The following is a 20,275-nucleotide window of genomic DNA, read 5'->3' as shown; positions in this document are numbered from 1 at the left end:
ACTCAGTGGTGGCATCTGTGCTCTCTGAAATTCACTTGCACTCATCACTTTGTTAAACCATCTGATGTTCAAGAGCCATCACAGGCATCTACACTAGAAGTTGTTCAGCTTCTTTGGATGCCTTTCTTGGACCACCATGTTTCTGATCCATATAGGAGCACTTTGCTCTTAAAATCTCTCCGCTTTACTTTTTTCTGCAAACACATTTAATTTTCAGATTGAGTGGGAAGTTTGAAAAGCTCCACTAGCTTTTATGATGCAAACTTGGACATCTGACATGTCGTCTCCATTGTCTTGCATCACACTACCTAAGTATGTGAAAGAATGTACAATTTGTAAGCATTCATTTTCCAGGTGTATTTCTTCACCAAAGGCAACACTAACTTTTATGACCTGGGTTTTTGCAACATTGATGTATGACCCAACACTTCTGGCTGTGTCTGCGAGATTGTTTGTCTTTCTTTGCACATCTTTGATGCTCAGTGAATGATGCATCACAACATCAATCACAATATTCAAAAATTATAAAGGATAGGATGCAGCCTTGTCTGATACCAGTTGTTGTTGAGCCTGTCAGATAGCTCATTGCCTTTTCTCAACGCACATTATGCTTATTGAGACAAAGTCTTGATGCTAATGACTTTCCTAGGTAACCCAAACTGAAACTGCCATATTGAAGTTCACTCGGTGCTATTAAATGCCTTGTGGAAGTAAATGAAATTCAGTAACACTGATAACTGCTGTTCTTTGCTTTGTTTAATCATAATACAAAGAGTAAAGAACTGGTCAATACAAGATTTGTTCTTCCACTTCTCGGAGTCTCCCATCAATGGCTGTTCTAAATCTATTGAGGGTAATGATGCAAAGCAGTTGACCAGGTACAGGAAATAATATAATATCACTACAGTTATTGCAATCACTTCTGTCACCCTCCTTGTAAAGCTTGACAATGATTACTTTTGCCCAAACGTTTGGTGTTGCTTCTTTTTCCTGCACTAAATTAAATAAACGTAGGTTGGTAATCAAATTCTCAACTCCACTTTCTTACAGTAATTATACAAAAATATGATCATTTTCAGGTGACTTGTTGCTCTTTAAGTTAGTTATGGTGGATCTCAGGTCATGCATGTAATTTCATCACAATTAGCATCCAGTTCAATGGAGTTAGTCATTTCTGTTCTCTGGAGGCGATCTGATGAGGATTTTGTGGAAATGCTCTGTTCACCTGATTTTTATATCTTCCAATTTGATGAGAAGGAAACCATACTTCTTGTTGATAGGACCTTCGATGTGGTGTGACAATATCTGTTGCAAGTTTCTTTCCATTCTAATAAGTGTTCTCATATTTTCCCCTTACTGCAGCCATTTCTGCTTCTTCAGCTTGTTTGCAGTGAAATTTGTTTTACCTTTACATGCTGAGCATTTAACTGCCTTGCCATTCTTCTTTCTTCCTCTTGATATCATTGGGATCAGATGCATTGAGTAGATTAAGCTTAGTCTTTTTCCCTTTCAGTATTTGCATGCAATGTTTTAGTACTAAGCCACTCCTCGTTTTTGCCTTTGACATGGCGCAATACCAACTCGGCACTGTTGATGTAGGGTTTCTAAATGGCAGTCCAAGCATCTTCTATGTTGTCAAACATATTTTCCATTTCTGTTGAACCAGCTGTAGATATAACTTTGAATAGCAGTAGATTAAATTCCACATTGGAAATCGGGTCTGTCAATCTAGCAATGTTGATTCTGTCTTTTTTTCAACATGTACTTTGTTTATTGATTTATTGCCATAGTATCAATGTACAATTGTTGATCACTGGCATTGTTAGTGCCATTAAAAGTCTGAATATTGCATAAAGAGGATATGAACTTTTTACAGAGACAGAAATGATTATTTTGATCCTTAATATTGCTATCTGGTGATGTTCATTGCCCATGTTGCCTTATTAGTTACCTTTATGGATAAAGAGGGTGCTTCATTTAATCAAACATTTGAGTTGACAAAGCTTATGAGTTTTTCACCATTTCCATTTCTCATACCAATTCCTTATGTTCCCATAATCGCAAATAAATTCTCTCCTTTGAAGATCAAACTTTGACATTCAAGTTCCCATCACATGCAGAATATCATGTTGTGGAACGCGGCTAATTATGTCCTGCAGTGCGTGTAAAAGCTGCCATTAACTTTTGTTCATCCCTGATGGTCATTTTTAAGTAACATGCCTTCCACCTTGCACATAGCAGTCTGTTTTTGATGGTTTTCCAATCCAGAAGGGCAGGTTAAGCTGCCTCACCAAAGATGAGTGCAGCACCTTCCTTACCACCTACAGGCATTGTTGAGTACAGAAGAGGTGCCCATATGGCAAGCATAAAATATCTAATCAATTATGAGTTTCCGTTTCTCCTCCACACCCACTCCCCTGCCGCCCGGTCCTATGAAAAGTGATTAATAACTGGCCATTCAGTATCACTGGTATTTCCTCTGAAAATACCTGTTGCATTTCAGTGAATTCTAGTTATGCCTCTTTACCTGTCACTTTCTTTTGATGTAGGTTGAGTGTCAGTTGTTCATGAGACAGATAATGAATTTCTGTATCAAAGTCAGCTGGGGTTTGTATTATTGAAACACATCGATGCTGTTTAAATCCATTGATGAGCAACCACTGACAAATGTTAAACATTGTCCTGAAATTGCAGATGCTGAAATGTTTTATAGTCATAAGGCTTACCTTCCCATTCCTCTTGTAGGCTGTATTACAATCAAGCCTGATCCTGACCCAATGTCTGCAATAGCTTGCTCAGTCTTGAGGTATTCCCAGCTGTAAGGATTAATTTTAATGAGCACTAAAATTAGATTTGGTTAGTCAGTAAAGTGACTTGGATGTTAAGCACAGGTATAACAGTAAAAATCTGAGCAAATTAAATATTGTGATTATCAGCTCTCAATGCATGAATGTTAGTATTATGCTAGCTGTACAATCATTCTGTCTTACTTTGTCTGTTTTCTGTTTTTGTGGTTTTTTTGTACAGTTTTGGGTGTTTTAAGTTTGTTTTAATCTTCCCACAGCATGAGGTTTTTAATGAGTTGTTGGGATTTTTTTTTCTTCCTTTCTCTTTCATGCATGCTTTATAAAATAAAAATTGGCAGTCAGCAGACCACAGGGGAGCTTGGGACACTCAGCAGGCCAACCCCCATCATTTGAGAGCTCACCTGGCAGCTGACCGACATGGTGGTTCTGTACAGGTATTTTCTGCTTCTTCTGCTTGTTTCCCTCTCCTCCCTGCATGCTTGTGTGATTAAACCAAGAGTCTTGCTTCTGTGAGCACCATATAGTTGCATGCATGGGTCACCTGTACCTGCACCAAAAAAATAATTCTGTATGTGTACATATGTACCGAGACAGTAACATAATATATCAAAAGCCTATAGTAATTTTTATTTGCTCCTTCTCTGGCATTAAGATTCAAAAACATTCAGTTCTGAACTATTACAAAATAGATCTCTGTCAAACCAGTCTGAGGCCTTTCGACCCTGTCTCCATCTGTGAAGTCCATAACAGAGGCATAATGGGCAAAATAGCCATCTTCTAAGTTGAAATTTATGTGATTATATGAGTATCTGAAATAATCACAGATCAGGGCATCTAGAGGCGTTTACAGTCACTTTTAACCAGTATAACCGGTTTAAATGTTTTGCACCAGCATCAAATTGGCTTTGATTTTTATCATACTGTGGAAAGAGAATTTAATTTTAAACATTGGTTTAACTGGATGTGTTGGAGGATTCCTGTGATGTAGTTGTGTTTAGATTAAGCTTACATCCAACTATATCCAGTTGACAGCATGTAATTGAAATGACAGCTGATTATTTGCCAGAAGTTGAGATGCCAATCCCATCTGTACCATTGTGATGAAGCATTGAATGGAGCCCAGGAGCTTGCACACAAAGAAAGAGTTGCTACCCTGAGCTGTCCTTGGGTATGAGGCTGATTATATGGCAGTTATGTCCGAGGCCTGGGAGCAGGTTTGCAGCGCAATGACTTGCATGGAGAAGATACATAGCACAGGATGACTTCAGGGGCAGAAATAAAGAACAAATTTAAATGTTTATAAATCTCTTGCAGACCCTTACACTTTGTCAACTTTTTCTATTATTAATCTCATTGTCCACACTGGAATCTCTCTATCTAAACTTGTCATGTTGTAATTACACTGTCCTGCCAGTGGAGGTGTATGACAAATAATGAGGAGCGAATTATGTCTGCGTGCCTGGTCCAATGAGGCCCTGCCCTTCTAACCCATTTCAAATGGAACATTCAATACTCGGGAAGGGAACTATAGTTATGTGAAGAGACTGAAGCCTGGAAAAGCTGGGATTATGATGGTCAAAATTATGTGGCACTTTGACAGAGTAAATGAGGAGAAACTGTTTCCACTGGCAGGAGGGTCAATAACCAGAGGACACTGACTTAAGATAATTGGATAAAGAACCAGAGGAGAATTGAGATTTTTTAAAATTTAGCGAGTTATGATGATCTGGAATTGAATGCCGCATACGTGTGTGTGTATGTATATATGTATATGTGTATATATGCATGTATAGATATATAGAGATAGATATGTATATATAAAACATTCTGGCACTGTGATATTTAATAAATGTAGTCACAAACATTACAATGCACCAATGGCTTGTAGGGGTAGAAAATAATAATTATTGCCCCAGCATTTCCATTCTGGTCCACTGAATCCAATATTAATTCCCAGTTGCATGAGAAGTTTCTGGATGTTTTCTCCTGTACTGGTATTGGGTGATGAGCATGAATGTAACTGGAATGGTAAGTGGATGCATGCATGCCCTTCATATTTAATGCATACATCTATTATGTGTGGAGTGCTGAAACAGCAATGGCAGTATGAAACTGCAGATCTTTTGCTTTACCAAAACTATTCTCCATTTCTGTTTTTATGCAGTTGCATCACAGATTCATGCTAAATGAAGTTTGTTAAAATGTGACACTGGTGACTTACTGTTCATTATGCTGTGAAAAAAATAGTATTTACAGCATCAGTGTGATTTTGTTTATAGAGAAATTTTGTGTCCTCATTTTTTTTGCTTTCTCAGTAGGTTTTAAATAAGCAACAATAGCACATCTCATGACTGCCATGGTGAGACACTGAGTTTACACTTGCATTCACCAGCATTTAAACTTGTGAATATTCAAGTGTTATTGGGTCAGTGTCTATTCCTTTTGAATGTACACTGGTTAATCCACTTGGATTAATTCACCAACAATTACAATTTGCATTTATCTAGTGCCTTTAGCATAGAAAGATGACCCATGGCATTTCACAGAGGCATAATCAAAATATGGACACCGAGCCCAAAATAAAAGGAAGGTTGAGCAACTGCTTGGTCAAAGAGGTGGATTTTTAAAGAAGGTCTTACATAAGGAGAGGGAAGTTAGAGGTGGAGGGGCTTAGGCAGGGAATTCCAATAGGCCCAGGTGGCTGAAGGCATAGTTGCCAATGATGGGGTGAAAGGAGGTGGGTATGCACAAGAGGCCAGTGTTCTCCCAGACTGGTGTAGGGCTGGAGGAGGTTACAGAGATGGAGATGAGTGAGGCCATGAAAGGATTTAAAGACAAGGATGAGAATCTTAAATTTGGAGATGTGAGGTTTGAATCTTAAATTTGGGGGGGCCGGCAGCAATACCTCAACTGTCTAGATGCAATGTCTCAAGCTCTCCACTTCCCTCTCCTCATAAAAGCCTCCTGAAAACCTATTCTTTCACCAAGCTTTTAGTCTCCTCTCTCAATATCTCCTTCTTTGGCTCACTGCCTGTTTTTCTCTGATTTCGCTTCTATGCAGTGCCTTGGGGCTTTTTTCTACATTGAAGGTATGATTTAAATGCAAGTTATTAATTATCTGTAAAGCATAGTAACTCCACACTGTGTTTCAGTCTGCTGATGGTCTTTAGTGATTTTCCCACGTACTACGCCCCATTCCCATTACTTTCTGGCAGCAACAAGGTATTTTTGTCAATGTACAATATATTTTAGTCTTTCATGAAAGTAGTGGTGTAAATAAAGTATAGGTGTGTGCTGAGGTAAATTTACCAGCACAAGGAAAAATATTTAAGTTTACATCCTGAATAATCATATTAATAACCTATTATGACAAGATACTTATTCTAGTGCTAATTATCTTTGTAAAGACTGTTTTATGTTTGTCGCCCATTAACTTAGACTTGAAAAGACAAGTTAGATCCCATTTATGTTGCCTGTGAGGAGACCATATCACCCTCTTTCTTTCCCCTGGCAAATGGCTTTTCCAATCAGCAAGATTAAGAATGAAATTCACATGAGTGTCCATTCTATCTGTATGCTTCATTCATGAAATTGGAAGTTTAGTTCTGTGCTGCTAATTTCAAATACAGAATTCCAATTCTCCAGCAAATTTACAGAACTGAGCATGTAATGGGGCAGTGGGGGGGGGGGGGGAAGCGGGGATGGAGGGGTTGTGTTTAAATTTGATACAACAGTCCATTTCCTTTGGTCACATTTTGTCTGTCCTTATTATGGAATGGGCAGTTTTCCATTTCATGGTCAGGTAGAATATGGTCAGTTGCAAATTTAAGTTCCCCAACAAATGTGCCTTAGCCCAACCCCCGAGATATGAAATATTCCACTTTCTATTATGGCCACCTTATTCTCTGCTTGAATGTTACAAGTTTGTGACATATGAGATGCATGCTTACTTGGAGCAGGGTTGAAATTGGCCAAACTCGTCTGGAAGTGAGGTGATTCTGCCATTGTTGCTCTTGATCTGGGTATGCATGTTGGTCTACGTCTTGATCTAGGCAATTGTGCGAGCAGCTTAGAATGACTCCACTATTTTGCCTCACTCCAAAAGGAGATGTGGGTTCCTTTCATTTTCTTTCTCTTTTTCATTCCCTCTCCTCATTCTCTCTTATTTTTCTCCTCTTCTCCATCTTCTTTTGCGCCTCTTCCCCTGCATTCATGATAGTTCATATGTCGGTGAACAATCCTTCCAAATTCAGGAAAAAATCTTATTAAATGGTATTACTGTACATTACAACAATGACTACACTTCAAAAGTGCTTCATTGTCTGTAAAGTGCTTTGGGTCGTCCTGAGGTCTTAAAAGGCGCTGTATAAATGCAAGTTACTTCTTTTATCTTCTTGCTGTTTGTCGGACTTTCCTGTTTACAAATTGGTTGCCGTGGTTTCCTGTATAAAAATAGTGACACCACTTCAGAAGTAATTCATTGGATACAGATTGACTGCAATGAAACTGAATATCCGGTGCTGCGTATAACAGGCGGCCAATCCAATACCGTCCATTTTGCGCCACTACCCAAGACAAATTTCTAGGCCATTGTCCATAAAGAAAGCAAGAAGCACCATAGGAGTCTCAAAGCATTTTACAGCCAATGATCTACTTTTGAAATGTGGTGCTTTTTGTAATGCAGGAAAGATGACAGCCAGTTTGGGCACAAGATCCCACTAACAGCTATAAAGCAAATCACTAGACCTTTTATTATTTTAGGCATTTTATAAGGGATACATATTAGCCAGGCTCTTCTTGGAATAGTGCCGTGGGATCTTTTATGTCCACCACAGGCAGAATGGACCTCGGTTTAACATCTCATCCAAAAGGTGTCACCTCTGAAAGTGCAACACTCCATCGGTACTGCACTGAAGTGTCAGCTTAGATAATGTGCTCGGGTCTCTAGAATGGGGCTTGAACCCATGACCTTCTGACTCGGTGGCAAGAGTGCTTCCACTGAGCCATGGCTGATGCCTAGTCTCTTCACTAAGCACTGCATATATGTGAAACACAAAAACTGAATTATATAGTTTTGCAGCATAATTTCTCCGTTTTTTCAGTTGTCTTTCGTCACGTACTGCGTTTGCGACACTCAAATCTAGCTGGCATCTCCATGGAGGTGCTGGTGGGAGGCTCAGAGACTGGGTCCCCATGTGGGTACAAAGAGCTGCACTATAGCATAAAAATCTTTTTTGGACTCGTCCATTCTGCTTAGAGATTTTTTTTATAGATTAGGAGACGTATTTAAAAGAATTGGAGTGATTACAATAAAAACGTCATCTCAGGTTTCAAATGACAGTAAACCACTGTTACAAGTTATCTGGGCCCCTTGAGATTATTTTCACGTGCTCACTGCTCATCTTTTACTCTGCTTATAATGTATGCTGCTTTAATGGGGCAGAATTTTTGCCAATTGAGATTTTAGAAGTAAAATGCAGTCTTTTCCCAGCATCATTCTTGCATGATGATTGCTGCTGATGAGTGCCCCTCTTATGTAAACTGCTTTGGATTTCTCACTCTCCTCGCAGTGGTGTGAATAAATATGTTTTTTTTTAAAAGCTAAAGCTAAGTAGAAAATGTCAGGTGATTTTGATGCATACTTCCATCAAAACTGTTTTCTTACTTGACAACTCAGAATTTTTACAGTGAAAACCTACTCCACTATGGCTTGGTTTTTATATGGAGGCAGTAAGAAATGCTGACTGTTTTCTAGGGCGTCAATTGGATTTTTTTCTGAAACCATTTGGTTGATCTGCATATTTTAATGAAAAAAAATTGGTAGTAGCTGGCTGAGTTGCTAATTAATTAGCAGAATACCACTCTTTAACTTCCCCCTAACACCCCCCCCCCCCCCCCGCCCCAAACAAAAAGCAGATTTTAGGATGCAAAAAAGCTGTACAGAGATTAAAGGGTACTTTTAACATTGGCACTTGTTTAATTTGGGCTCCCTATGGGTCTACGATTCTGCCGTTCCAGTTCTAAGTACTGGCTAAAGACTCCTCTTCATGATCTACACCTTTGGTGCTTTTTTGTTCATTTAGTACAACAAAAAAATTCCTCTGAGGAGAAGTCAGCAGCGAGTTTTGATCTTCCAAGAATAGTATGGTTGTGGGGAGCCTGAGAATGGACTAAACGAGTACGAATGTAAAAGTATCTTTACATTCACCAATGATTCACCAGTCCTGTGGAGATGTTCTTTGTATTTTTTGCCTCATCAATAATATCTCAAGATTGACATGTACACCAGATATGGAAAGAATTCACTTTTACCTGACATGTCTGATAAATTCACCTGAACAAAAGATTCGATTTATCCGAAGATTTACCGCTTGGCGGAAGTCAGAGCGAAGAGCCAGAAAATTCAGCTCTTTAACTCTGACCTGCCTCCCAGTGCTTTGGGGTGCTGTTTGAGGCGGGTTCGGGTCAGTGTCCATCATTGTGGCGATGATGACGTCAGCGCTGACATGTCGCAACATCCGTCCCCTTCACTTCAAGGGAAGGGCGCTGTGAGTCCTAAGTAGAGTCCACTGGGCCATCAGGGAGGGGTTCGGCTGGACCAGGCCGACTCAGGAGTTGGACGATAATTAAAACAAAATGGCGGCCACACCGTCCAGCGACTGGCAGCTTCCCACCGTGCGAAGTTGACGGGGGCACTGACCGGCTGCAATGCTCCCGTGGGGCAATTTCCCCTGCGGGGCGGAAAATGGATTGCCGCCGGGCGGTAAGGGGTCGGTGCGCTGGGCTTGGTGGAAACACAGGGCGCGGCGGCCTGGGGACAATTGCGGGTGGGTCGGCCCAGCTGCCTGCCCCCGGTCGGAAAGGCCTTACTGCCCTGCCTTAAATGAAGGGGGCAATTTCCCCCCCTGTATTTTTAGGACGGGAGAGGAGAGAGTGTAGTGTGCAGTTTTGCACATATAAACAGGACTTTTCTGTGACATTGGTAGAGAATTGAATTGCACACAGGGTGATTAGTGAGGGGATTTTAATACATTTCTGTTTTTTTTAATATTTAAAAAAAATCCGATAAATAATTAATTTAATTGGGTCTTAAGACTTTGGCCCAGTTTATAGTTTCTTTGACTCAAATTGAATTAAAGCAATTGGGCTAAGAATTCGGTGGCTCAGCACCACCTGTTAGCACCCAAGAGGGCTGCTAAGCTCCGAGCGATCGACCGAGCACTGCACTGGCAGCGCCTCCCAGGAACTTCAGTAGAGACTCACCGGTGGCGCAAACAGTTAGTGCTGCGCACTCTGGCACCACCCACTTGGTGACATAGATACGCCGCGGTCGCAAACTTCATTGGGTTCGCCTGTCTTCGCGCCTGCCGCCAATCGCAGCAGGGAAAGCAGGCGTTCCCCAACCTCCTGGGGCGATGAGACGGCTGGGTAGGTGGAGGTCCATAAGTTGTGATTTTTGAATTTCCATTTTGTTATTGTGCACTTATTTCACCTTGATTGGTGTGCAACAGTCTTCAAAGGAGCTCCAGGCCATTTTTTTCCCGTCTTCAGGTAGTCCATCGAACCTCCCCTTTAGGCGCTGGGATGCCGGTTTCCTAGCGCCAAAACTTCAGTTGCGATGCCACACTACTGCCCCAGGAATCAGGGTTAGCGCCCTAAGAGGAGTGTGGAACATTTCCCTTAGCGTTCCACTCCCCTCTTGGGACTCAAAAACTGAACGTTCCAGTTGAAGACAGTAAACATTGCCCGCACTAAAGTTAGTGACCAGGCGATGTCAGTGCCTCAAAACGGGCTTTCCTGAATTTTTAGCCCATTGTGTTTTCTTACTTGTGGCAGCTGAATCTTGCTTTGGAATGATTTCTTTCAAAAATTTTGACCTAAAGGAGCTATTAAATATAAAATGCAATCAGCATTTTTATGAAGAATATTTTTACTTCTCTCTTTTTTAATATGGCTTTGTTTAAATATCAATCCAACAGCACACTATGCAGATCCTGACTACTAATATGACATTTATTAAAATTCAGAGCTGATCAGCTAAAATCCTAGTGGTTAAAATTCCTGTTTCCCTGCGTTTGTTAGTTTTCAGCTCACGCAGTGTGATGCTGACAAACTCAAAATCGCTTTTGTGCTTCTACTGTTTCCATCTAAAATGTTGGAGCATTAAACGACTTACCTGAAAATCAATTTTAAACACTCGATTTTCAGCCGGTCAAATGACAAAGATCTCAAGTTTGATGCAACAGGATCAGTCTCTGATGAACCTCCGAACAAAAAGAGACTGTTGGTCAAGAGTGGTCATCAGCGGCCTCCAGAAGAATAGCACATTATATAGATGGAGTATTAATGGCTAAATAATTACCTTGCAATTTATTGCCAAAAGATGGGCTGGCATTGCTGGTTAAAGAGGAAATTAATTGCAATAGTAAGGAAGGACATTAGCTTGGATGATGTGAATCGGTATGGGTGGAGATACGGAATACCAAAGGGCAGAAAACGCTCATGGGAGTTGTGTACAGACCACCAAACAGTGAGGTTGGGGACAGCATCAAACAAAAAATTAGGGATGCGTGCAATAAAGGTACAGCAGTTATCGTGGGCAACTTTAATCTACATATTGATTGGGCTAACCAAACTGGTAGCAATGCGGTGGAGGAGGATTTCCTGGAATGTATTAGGGATGGTTTTCTAGACCAATATGTCGAGGAACCAACTAGAGGGCTGGCCATCCTAGACTGGGTGATGTGTAATGAGAAAGGACTAATTAGCAATCTTGTTGTGCGAGGTCCCTTGGGGAAGAGTGACCATAATATGGTAGAATTCTTTATTAAGGTGGAGAGTGACAGTTAATTCAGTTAATTCAGAGACTAGGGTCCTGAACTTAAGGAAAGGTAACTTCGATGGTATGAGACGTGAATTGGCTAGAATAGACTGGCGAATTATACTTAAAGGGTTGACGGTGGATAGGCAATGGCAAACATTTGTAGATCACATGGATGAACTTCAACAATTGTATATCCTTATCTGGAGTAAAAATAAAACGGGGAAGGTGGCTCAACTGTGGCTAACAAGGGAAATTAAGGATAGTATTAAATCCAAGGAAGAAGCATATAAATTGGCCAGATAAAGCAGCAAACCTGAGGACTGGGAGAATTTTATAATTCAACAGAGGAGGACAAAGGGTTTAATTAGGAGGGGCAAAATAGAGTATGACAGGAAGCTTGCTGGGAACATAAAAACTGACTGCTAAAGCTATGATATGTGAAGAGAAAAAGATTAGTGAAGACAAACGTAGGTCCCTTGCAGTCAGATTCAGGCGAATTTATAATGGGAAACAAAAAAATGACGGACCAGTTAAACAAATACTTTGGTTCTGTCTTCACGAAGGAAGACACAAATAACCTTCCGGAAATACTAGGGGACCGAGGGTCCAGCAAGAAGGAGAAACTGAAGGAAATACTTATTAGGCAGGAAATTGTGTTAGGGAAATTGATGGGTTTGAAGGCCAATAAATCCCCAGGGCCTGATAGTCTGCATCCCGGAGTACTTAAGGAAGTAGCTCTAGAAATAGTGGATGCATTGGTGATCATTTTCCAACAGTCTATCGACTCTGGATCAGTTCCTATGGACTGGAGGGTAGCTAATGTAGCACCACTTTTTAAGAAAGGAGGGAGAGAGAAAACGGGTAATTATAGACCGGTTAGCCTGACATCAATAGTGGGGAAAATGTTGAAATCAATTATTAAAGATGAAATAGCAGCGCATTTGGAAAGCAATGACAGGATCGGTCCAAGTCAGCATGGAATTATGAAAGGGAAATCATGCTTGACAAATCTTCTTGAATTCTTTGAGGATGTAACTGGTAGAGTGGACAAGGGAGAACCAGTGGATGTGGTGTATTTGGACTTTCAAAAGGCTTTTGACAAGGTCCCACACAAGAGATTGGTGTGCAAAATTAAAGCACATGGTATTGGGGGTAATGTACTGACGTGGATAGAGAACTAGTTGGCAGACAGAAAGCAGAGAGTCGGGATAAACGGGTCCTTTTCAGAATGACAGACAGTGACTAGTAGGGTGCCGCAGGGCTCAGTGCTGGGACCCCAGCTATTTACAATATACATTAATGATTTAGATGAAGGAATTGAGTGTAATATCTCCAAGTTTGCAGATGACATTAAGCTGGGAGGCGGTGTGAGCTGTGAGGAGGATGCTAAAAGGTTAGACAGGTTAGGTGAGTGGGCAAACGCATGGCAGATGCAGTATAATGTGGATAAATGAGGTTATCCACTTTGGTGACAGAAACACGAAGGCAGAATATTATCTGAATGGCAGCAGATTAGGAAAAGGGAAGGTGCAACGAGACCTGGGTGTCATGGTACATCAGTCATTGAAAGTTGGCATGCAGGTACAGCAGGCGGTGAAGAAGGCAAATGGTATGTTGGCCTTCATAGCTGAGGGATTTGTGTATAGGAGCAGGGAGGTCTTACTGCAGTTGTACAGGGCCTTAGTGAGACCTCACCTGGAATATTGTGTTCAGTTTTGGTCTCCTAATCGGAGGAAGGACGTTCTTGCTATTGAGGGAGTGCAGCGAAGGTTCATCAGACTGATTCCCGGGACGGCAGGACTGACATATGAGGAGAGACTGGATCGACTGGGCCTGTATTCACTGGAGTTTAGAAGGATGAGAGGGGATCTCATAGAAACATATAAAATTCTGACGGGACTGGACAGGTTAGATGCAGAAAGAATGTTTCCGATGTTGGGGAAGGCCAGAACCAGGGAACATAGTCTAAGGATAAGGGGTAAGCCATTTAGGACTGAGATGAGGAGAAACTTCTTCACTCAGAGAGTTGTTAACCTGTGGAATTCCCTGCCGCAGAGAGTTGTTGATGCCAGTTCATTGGATATATTCAAGAGGGAATTAGATATGGCCCTTATGGCTAAAGGGATCAAGGGATATGGAGAGAAAGCAGGAAAGGGGTACTGAGGTGAATGATCAGCCATGATCTTATTGAATGGTGGTGCAGGCTCGAAGCTTTATCTCTCATACAAGGGGCAGAATGGCTGTGCACTTCACGTGGCCACTGACTAGTGAGGTAGGGAGCTGCAAGCGTGTCCAATGAGGACGTTCGACGGATGTTATTGGAGGGGCTCACCAGAGACGGACGTGATATTTCAACTTTGCAGATGGGAAAATTGGGGCTTTCTTTTTGGGGAGCCCTTGTATTCTGGAGATTTTCTGTGCCTGACCCATGAAGAATTTGCTCCTGGGCCCACAGAGGGGTGGGCGAGGAGCAAGGAGAGGTGGTGGTAGTGGCAGATGCCTGGTGCAGAAGAGAGCTCTGAAAAGAAAAAAGGATCCCGCAAACGCTCAGCATCCTGGGGAAGCAACGACCAGTTGAAAAGAGATTGCAAAGTTACGTCAACAGCTTCAACGTAGTAAACAGAGCAGTCGGCACCACAGAGATAAAGAGAGACAATCTCCTTTCCATGGCAACCATGCAGCCATTAACCAATCACAGGTGTGGTGCTGTAGGACTGCTGATGTAATACCTTTGTTATCCATAAAAGGAGTGGAGGTGCGGTGACCTGGGAACAGCGTGGAGGCCCCGACCTGCATGAGAACACCAGCGGCAGGTTGGGGCCATAAAAGGAGCGGAGATGCGGCGGCCTGGGAGCAGCATGGAGGCATATTACTTCAAGGAGCAGCGCGAGCTGGTGCAGCATGGCGACGGCAGCGAAGAATGACGTCATCAAGGTCCAGGTCGGTGATTGCAGTGTGGGCAGCAGGAGCGGCGAGAGACTGTGGAGGGATGTGATGGGGCCCAGGAGAGGCGTGAGTTCGGGGCCCAGGGGCAGCACAGACCAGCCCACACTGCGATATGTGTGCGCACTAGGTCGGCACAGCAGGGCAGGTCTCCAGTCATCTTAGATAACTCTTGCCACTGGACCAAGGCCTAGCTCTGTCAAGCCCGTGTGGTGGCTGGTGTGCAACGGCCACCACACGTTAAAAAAAATCCACACACAGGCATCTTCCACCCTTCAGGATGTAGTTCAGTGCCTGGAATATTAGGTCCTTCATTGAAACACCTGTGAATTCATCCTTTTTTGGTATGGAAGCAAGTCATCCTCATTTCGAGGGACTGCCTATGATGAGGCTTGAAGGGCCGAATGGCCGACTCCTGCACCTATTTTCTATGTTTCTATGGTGGTTCCCTCTTTTTTTTAAACGTTGTGCCACTAAATGCTCGGATTTGATTTGCATGACTGGGTTCTTGCTCTTGATCTCATCAATGGAACAGATGAATAACAGAGAGTGCACCAGAAATTTGATAGTAAATTAAAGGTCCGTGGTTGTGATTTTTAAACAGTGTAACTATTTGTACTGCACTTTTTTTACAGCCATGCGTCTGTCCAGCCACGCCCCCTGACAAACTCCGCCCCACCCACCCCGGCCCCGAATCACTCCCTACACATGGTGCCGAGAAGCAGGACCTGAGGCTCCGACCTCCGACTCCTATCATCTCCCCGCAACCCCCCTGTGGCTCACTCTCTTTCCCCCCCCAACTCTCTTTCCCCCTCCCCCCCACGACTCTTCCTCCCCCCCCACGACTCTTCCTCCCCCCCACGACTCTTCCTCCTCCCCACGACTCTTCCCCCCCCATGACTCTTCCTCCCCCCCGACACTTCCCCCCGACTCTTCCCCCCTCTCCCCCCACGACTCTTCCTCCCCCCCCACGACTCTTCCCCCCCATGACTCTTCTTCCCCCCGACTCTTCCCCCCCCGACTCTTCCCCTCCGACTCTTCCCCCCCCGACTCTCTTCCCCCACGACTCTTCCTCCCCCCCCTGACTCTTCCCCCCCGACTCTTCCCCCCCCGACTCTTCCCCCTCCCACGACTCTCTCTCCTCCCCCGACTGTCTTCCCCCCCCCAACTGTCTCCCCCCCCCCCCCGACTCTCTCTCTTCTCTTTCCCCCCACCCCCACCCCCCTGCCCCCGACTGTCTTCCCCCCTCCCCCCCCCCGAGAGTGAGTGAGACCGGGAGAGAGAGAGACATGGGTGGGGAGAGCGAGACACACGGCAATGGGGCGTGGTGGGGCGGGGTGGGGGGGGCGGGGATGATATCGGAGAGGGGAGAGCAAACTCAGGGAAGGCGGATCATGTTCTTCCAACCCCTTACAAGAGACATCTTTGGAGTGGATGATATCCAGGATGATATCACGACACTGTCACTATTCACTTCATACCCATTAAACCTCTTGGCAATCTGTACAAAATGCCTGCCCCATCAATGGTGGGGGCGGGTCGGGAAGGCTGCACTTGCACTCGGGTATGGCACTTTGGGTTGGGGTAAGGCACTTTGGCTGGGGGAGGCATGCACTCGGACTGGGGTAAGGCATTTTGGCTGGCTCTTGCTGTCTTCTGGGCAGCTGTGTCCTCTGTCGCTTCAGGAAGTCGAAGTGGATCGAGTTACAATTTGCTAACTCAGTGAGACCTTGGGATGGGCGGTTCCAGTTACACATTCCAGTGAAACTTCAGGGTGTGGCTTATCCTCCAAGGGGACCAATCATTGACAAAGGGTGGAGCATGATGGCCATTTTTGCAGTACAAATAAGCACATCCATTTTTAAGCCATTGGATTTTAAGAGATGAATTACTTGTCCGAAATTAAATATTAGCAGTTGGGACGGTTGCTTAAAATTGGGACTCATTTTAGAAAAGATGATTAAGTAAATAACTGTACACTTTTGATCATTCCTGCTGGCTGTACTTGCTTTTCAGGTGGTTAGTTCAACGAATGGAGAATTGAATACAGACGATCCTACAGCAGGACACTCCAACGCACCAATCACAGCCCCAGCTGAAGTGGAAGTTATGGATGAAACAAAGTATGATCATGTTTTACTTCACTGTAATTTGTTGCATGTTGTCATTTTCACAAGCTGATACTGCTTAAGAATTATTACTGTAAATTGGAAGATTCCATGAAAAAAAAATCCCCAAAAAAAAGATTCCATGAAAAAAAAATGACTTCTCCCCTATCTCCTTTCTAATACTTTTGTAATGTTTCCCCATCTTTGAAGTTGTAGCTTGTCAGTATGCAACAAATCCATTTCTGTGGAACTTAAAAACGAGGGTATTTTTCAATTGTCTTCTAGGCCAATTGTCCTACAACAAAAGCAAAATACTGAGGATGCTGGAAATCTGAAATAAAAACAGAAAATGCTGGAAATACTCAGCAGGTCAGGCAGCATCTGTGGAGAGAGAAACAGAGTTAACGTTTCCGGTCGATGACCTTTCGTCAGAACTGGAAGAAGTTAGCGATGTAACAGCTTTTAAGCAAGTACAGAGGCAGGGAAAGGTGGGAGGGGAGGAAAGGACAAAAGGGAAGGTTTGTGATAGAGTAAAGGGTAGGAGTCATTAAATGACAAAAGGGATGATGGTGCAAGGCAAAAGGTTGTGATAATGGAGAAAATAAAGAAACAAAAGATGCGTCTAGAGGAGCTGCAAATGGCAGCAGCAGAACCATTGCCAGCACCTGCTGTCCAAAAAAAAATAGGACCAGTGATTATGATCTTAAATGATTGAAATCAGCATTGAGTCCAGAAAGTTCTAAAATGTCTAATGGAAAAATGAGGTGCTGTTCCATTGAGCTTCATCAGAACGAGTCGGAGGCCGAGGATAGAGAGATCAGAGTGGGAGTGGGATGGAGAATTAAAATGGCAAGTGACGGGAAGCTCAGGGTCATGCTTGCAGACTGAGTCGAGCTCTCAGCAAAGCGATCACCCAATCTGTGTTTGGTCTCCCCCAATGTAGAGGAGACTGCACTGTGATCAGTGAATACAGTATATTAAATTGCAGGAAGTACAAGTAAATTGTTGTTTCACCTGGAAGGAGTGTTTGGGGCCCTGAACAGTAGGAAGGGAGGAGGTGAAAGGGCAGGTGCACTTGCAAGGTACCAGGGGAAGGGGCGTGATTGAACAGTGGACTAGGTTGTCATGGAGAGATGGTCCCTTGGCAATGTTAAAAGGGGAAGGGAAGGGAAGGTCTATTTGGTGGTGACATTGCGCTGGAGGGGAGGGCAAATGGTGGTGGATGATCTGTTGAATTGGGAGGCTGGTGGAGTAGAAGGTGAGGACAAGGGGGACCCGATCATAGTTCTGGGAGGGAGGGGAAGTGTGAGAGCAGAAGTGCGGGAAATGGGGCAAGCATGATCGAGGGCCATGTAAACCGTGATGGAGGGGAATCCTCAGTTGAGGAAAAAGGAAAACAAATCAGAAGCACTCGTGGAAGATGGCATTGTCAGAACAGATGCTACAAAGACGGAGAAACTGGGAGAAGGAAATGGAGTCCTTACAGGAAGTAGGGTGGGAGGAAGTGTAATCTGGGTAGCTGTGGGAGTTGGTGGGCTTATAGTAGATATTGATTGACAGCCGATCCCCAGAAATGGAGATAAGAAAGCAAGGGAAGAGTTGGAGATGGACCACGTGAAGATAAGGGAGGGGTGGGTATTACAAGCAAAGTTGATGAAACTTTCCAGTTCAGGGCAAAAGCAGGAAGTGGCACTGATACAGTCATCGACATACTGGAAAACGAGGTGAGGGAGGGTACCTGAGTAAGATTAAAACAAAAAATGGTCCACTTAACCCACAAAAAGGCAGGCATAGCTAGGACCCATACGGGTTCCCATTGTGACACCTTTAATTTTGGGGAAGTGAGTGCAGTCAAAGGAGAAATTATACTAGTTTGCAGCGATGTGGTCCTCTGCATTGGTAATGGGTTGTAACACCACCCCCCATAGATTATCTCATCACTTAGGTCCAAAATGAAACAAGCTTATTCAGTTTGCAGATAGTCCATTAGACAGAACTCCCTAAAACCTGTTTTTGACAGTGAAGAGCCGATAGGACAGTGGCTTTTTCCTATCATAATTTAACCAGACAGAGTAATGCAAAGCAGCTATGTAACTCTGGTCCATCAGCTCCACATTACTTTCAAAAAGGTACTTGTTGCATAACAATGCCTTAAAAATGGGAGTGTCCTTCGGGTTTTTTAGGGGCCTTGTTTTTAAGTATTTCCCAGTTTATGGAACAAAGTATGCAACCAGAGGCCAGAACATAATTTCAGTACAATAGCTCATGGTCTCAAATTCTTTAAATCTAAGCTTTGAACAGTAAGTGGAACTGAATATCTCATTTGCAGAACCCTTGAGAAGAAGAAAGTGTCAGATGATTTTCCTTGTTAAAAGGCTCTGAACCTGGTTAAAAATGGGCTCTACGTTCTTGCTTAACTGTCATTTTGGTTCTTTTCAAAAATAAATTGCTTCGGTGTCTGTTGTGTGTTGCTTGTGTAGATCTAAAGCTTGCACAAGAAAGCTGTTAGGTTTATGCTTTTGAGCGCAATGTCCTCACTATGGGCTCTGGTTTTGATTCTTTTTTGTTTTTGTTTGTTTCTCCCCTTTGTGTATAGCTGCCAGAAAGTGTTGAACATGTGGTGAGTGGTTTCAGTCTGCAGGCAGGCAGGAATAGGTTCAGCTAACGAGAGCTGCCCGGTCTGTTCCTTAAGCTATGTTTAAAAACACCAAGTTGCATGGCAATTGCACAATGGTTGTACACAAATTAAATGTACTCATTGTCTTCAGAATCACAATTGTTAGAATTCTGTTCATATTGATCATGAAGAACTTTATATTTTTTGGACAATCTTAAACAGTACGAATTGGGAACATAATGACCTGTGACACCTTGTTGTTGAACTATTCTGCTTGCTTTTAAACTTTTCTGCCTTGAATTTTGATTTCGGCTTCAATGTGTTCTCTAGAGTAGTGTGATGTTGTACTTGCTTTTCATGAATTTGTGCTTTTCACTGCACGACACCAACCTAGGGCTCCCAACTCCATCATGCACGAAAAAGATGCTAATTATTTGGGTTTGAATGGTGAAAAGATTCAGCCCCTGAGATTCTGAAGAGTTGGGAGCTCTTGACCTCGTGGTGGATTTGTGCACTGAGAATAATTGCTCTGCTTTCCTTCACTCGCTAGTTTTTTGCTACCCTGCATTGTTGCCAACAATATGTTGCCAATCATGAGCATTGATCAGTACTCTATTTTGTTTATACCAGTAAAGCATTTTTAGAGGTGGAGCAAGGTGACATATCCCAATGAGCTTATTTTTATGACTGTTTTTCTGAGGTTTAAGATGTAGTCACATTGTTTGAATTTGCACTTTAAAATGCAACAATTTGATTGCAGGCTAGGAAATACTAAGTTCCACAAATTCAGTGGTTGCAATATCTATAATGAATCCACATGAGAAGTTAAGGACAGATCAATACATTCTTTTGCTGATTATCTCATCAAATATCAGTAAATGTCAAGTATTTTATTCATGACCTTACCCCTCCAAATCTCTATAATCTCCTCCAGCCTTGCAACCTCCCTCCTCCAAGGAACTCTGCATTCTTCTGA

General features: G+C 43.0%; 1 protein-coding gene across 6 annotated transcripts in view; it reads left to right on the top strand.

Moving 5' to 3' along the window:
• LOC139265761 (casein kinase I) overlaps window positions 1-20,275 on the top strand; it is a 312,413-nt gene that overhangs the window by 253,773 nt on the left and 38,365 nt on the right. For 2 of the 6 annotated variants that reach the window (XM_070883151.1, XM_070883134.1), the window contains exons 11-13: window positions 3,146-3,241; window positions 16,591-16,697; window positions 19,279-19,302. In XM_070883151.1, coding sequence (XP_070739252.1) covers window positions 3,146-3,241; window positions 16,591-16,697; window positions 19,279-19,302 — 227 coding nt within the window. The remainder of the gene's footprint in view (window positions 1-3,145; window positions 3,242-16,590; window positions 16,698-19,278; window positions 19,303-20,275) is intronic. The other 4 variants (XM_070883179.1, XM_070883169.1, XM_070883141.1 and 1 more) reach the window with 3 other exon arrangements.

The sequence above is a fragment of the Pristiophorus japonicus genome, chromosome 1 (assembly GCF_044704955.1).
Source record: "Pristiophorus japonicus isolate sPriJap1 chromosome 1, sPriJap1.hap1, whole genome shotgun sequence".
In the NCBI taxonomy this organism is placed as follows: domain Eukaryota; kingdom Metazoa; phylum Chordata; class Chondrichthyes; family Pristiophoridae; genus Pristiophorus; species Pristiophorus japonicus.
Note: the sequence above shows the minus strand (reverse complement) of the source record. Positions and strands in the feature narration are given on the sequence as shown.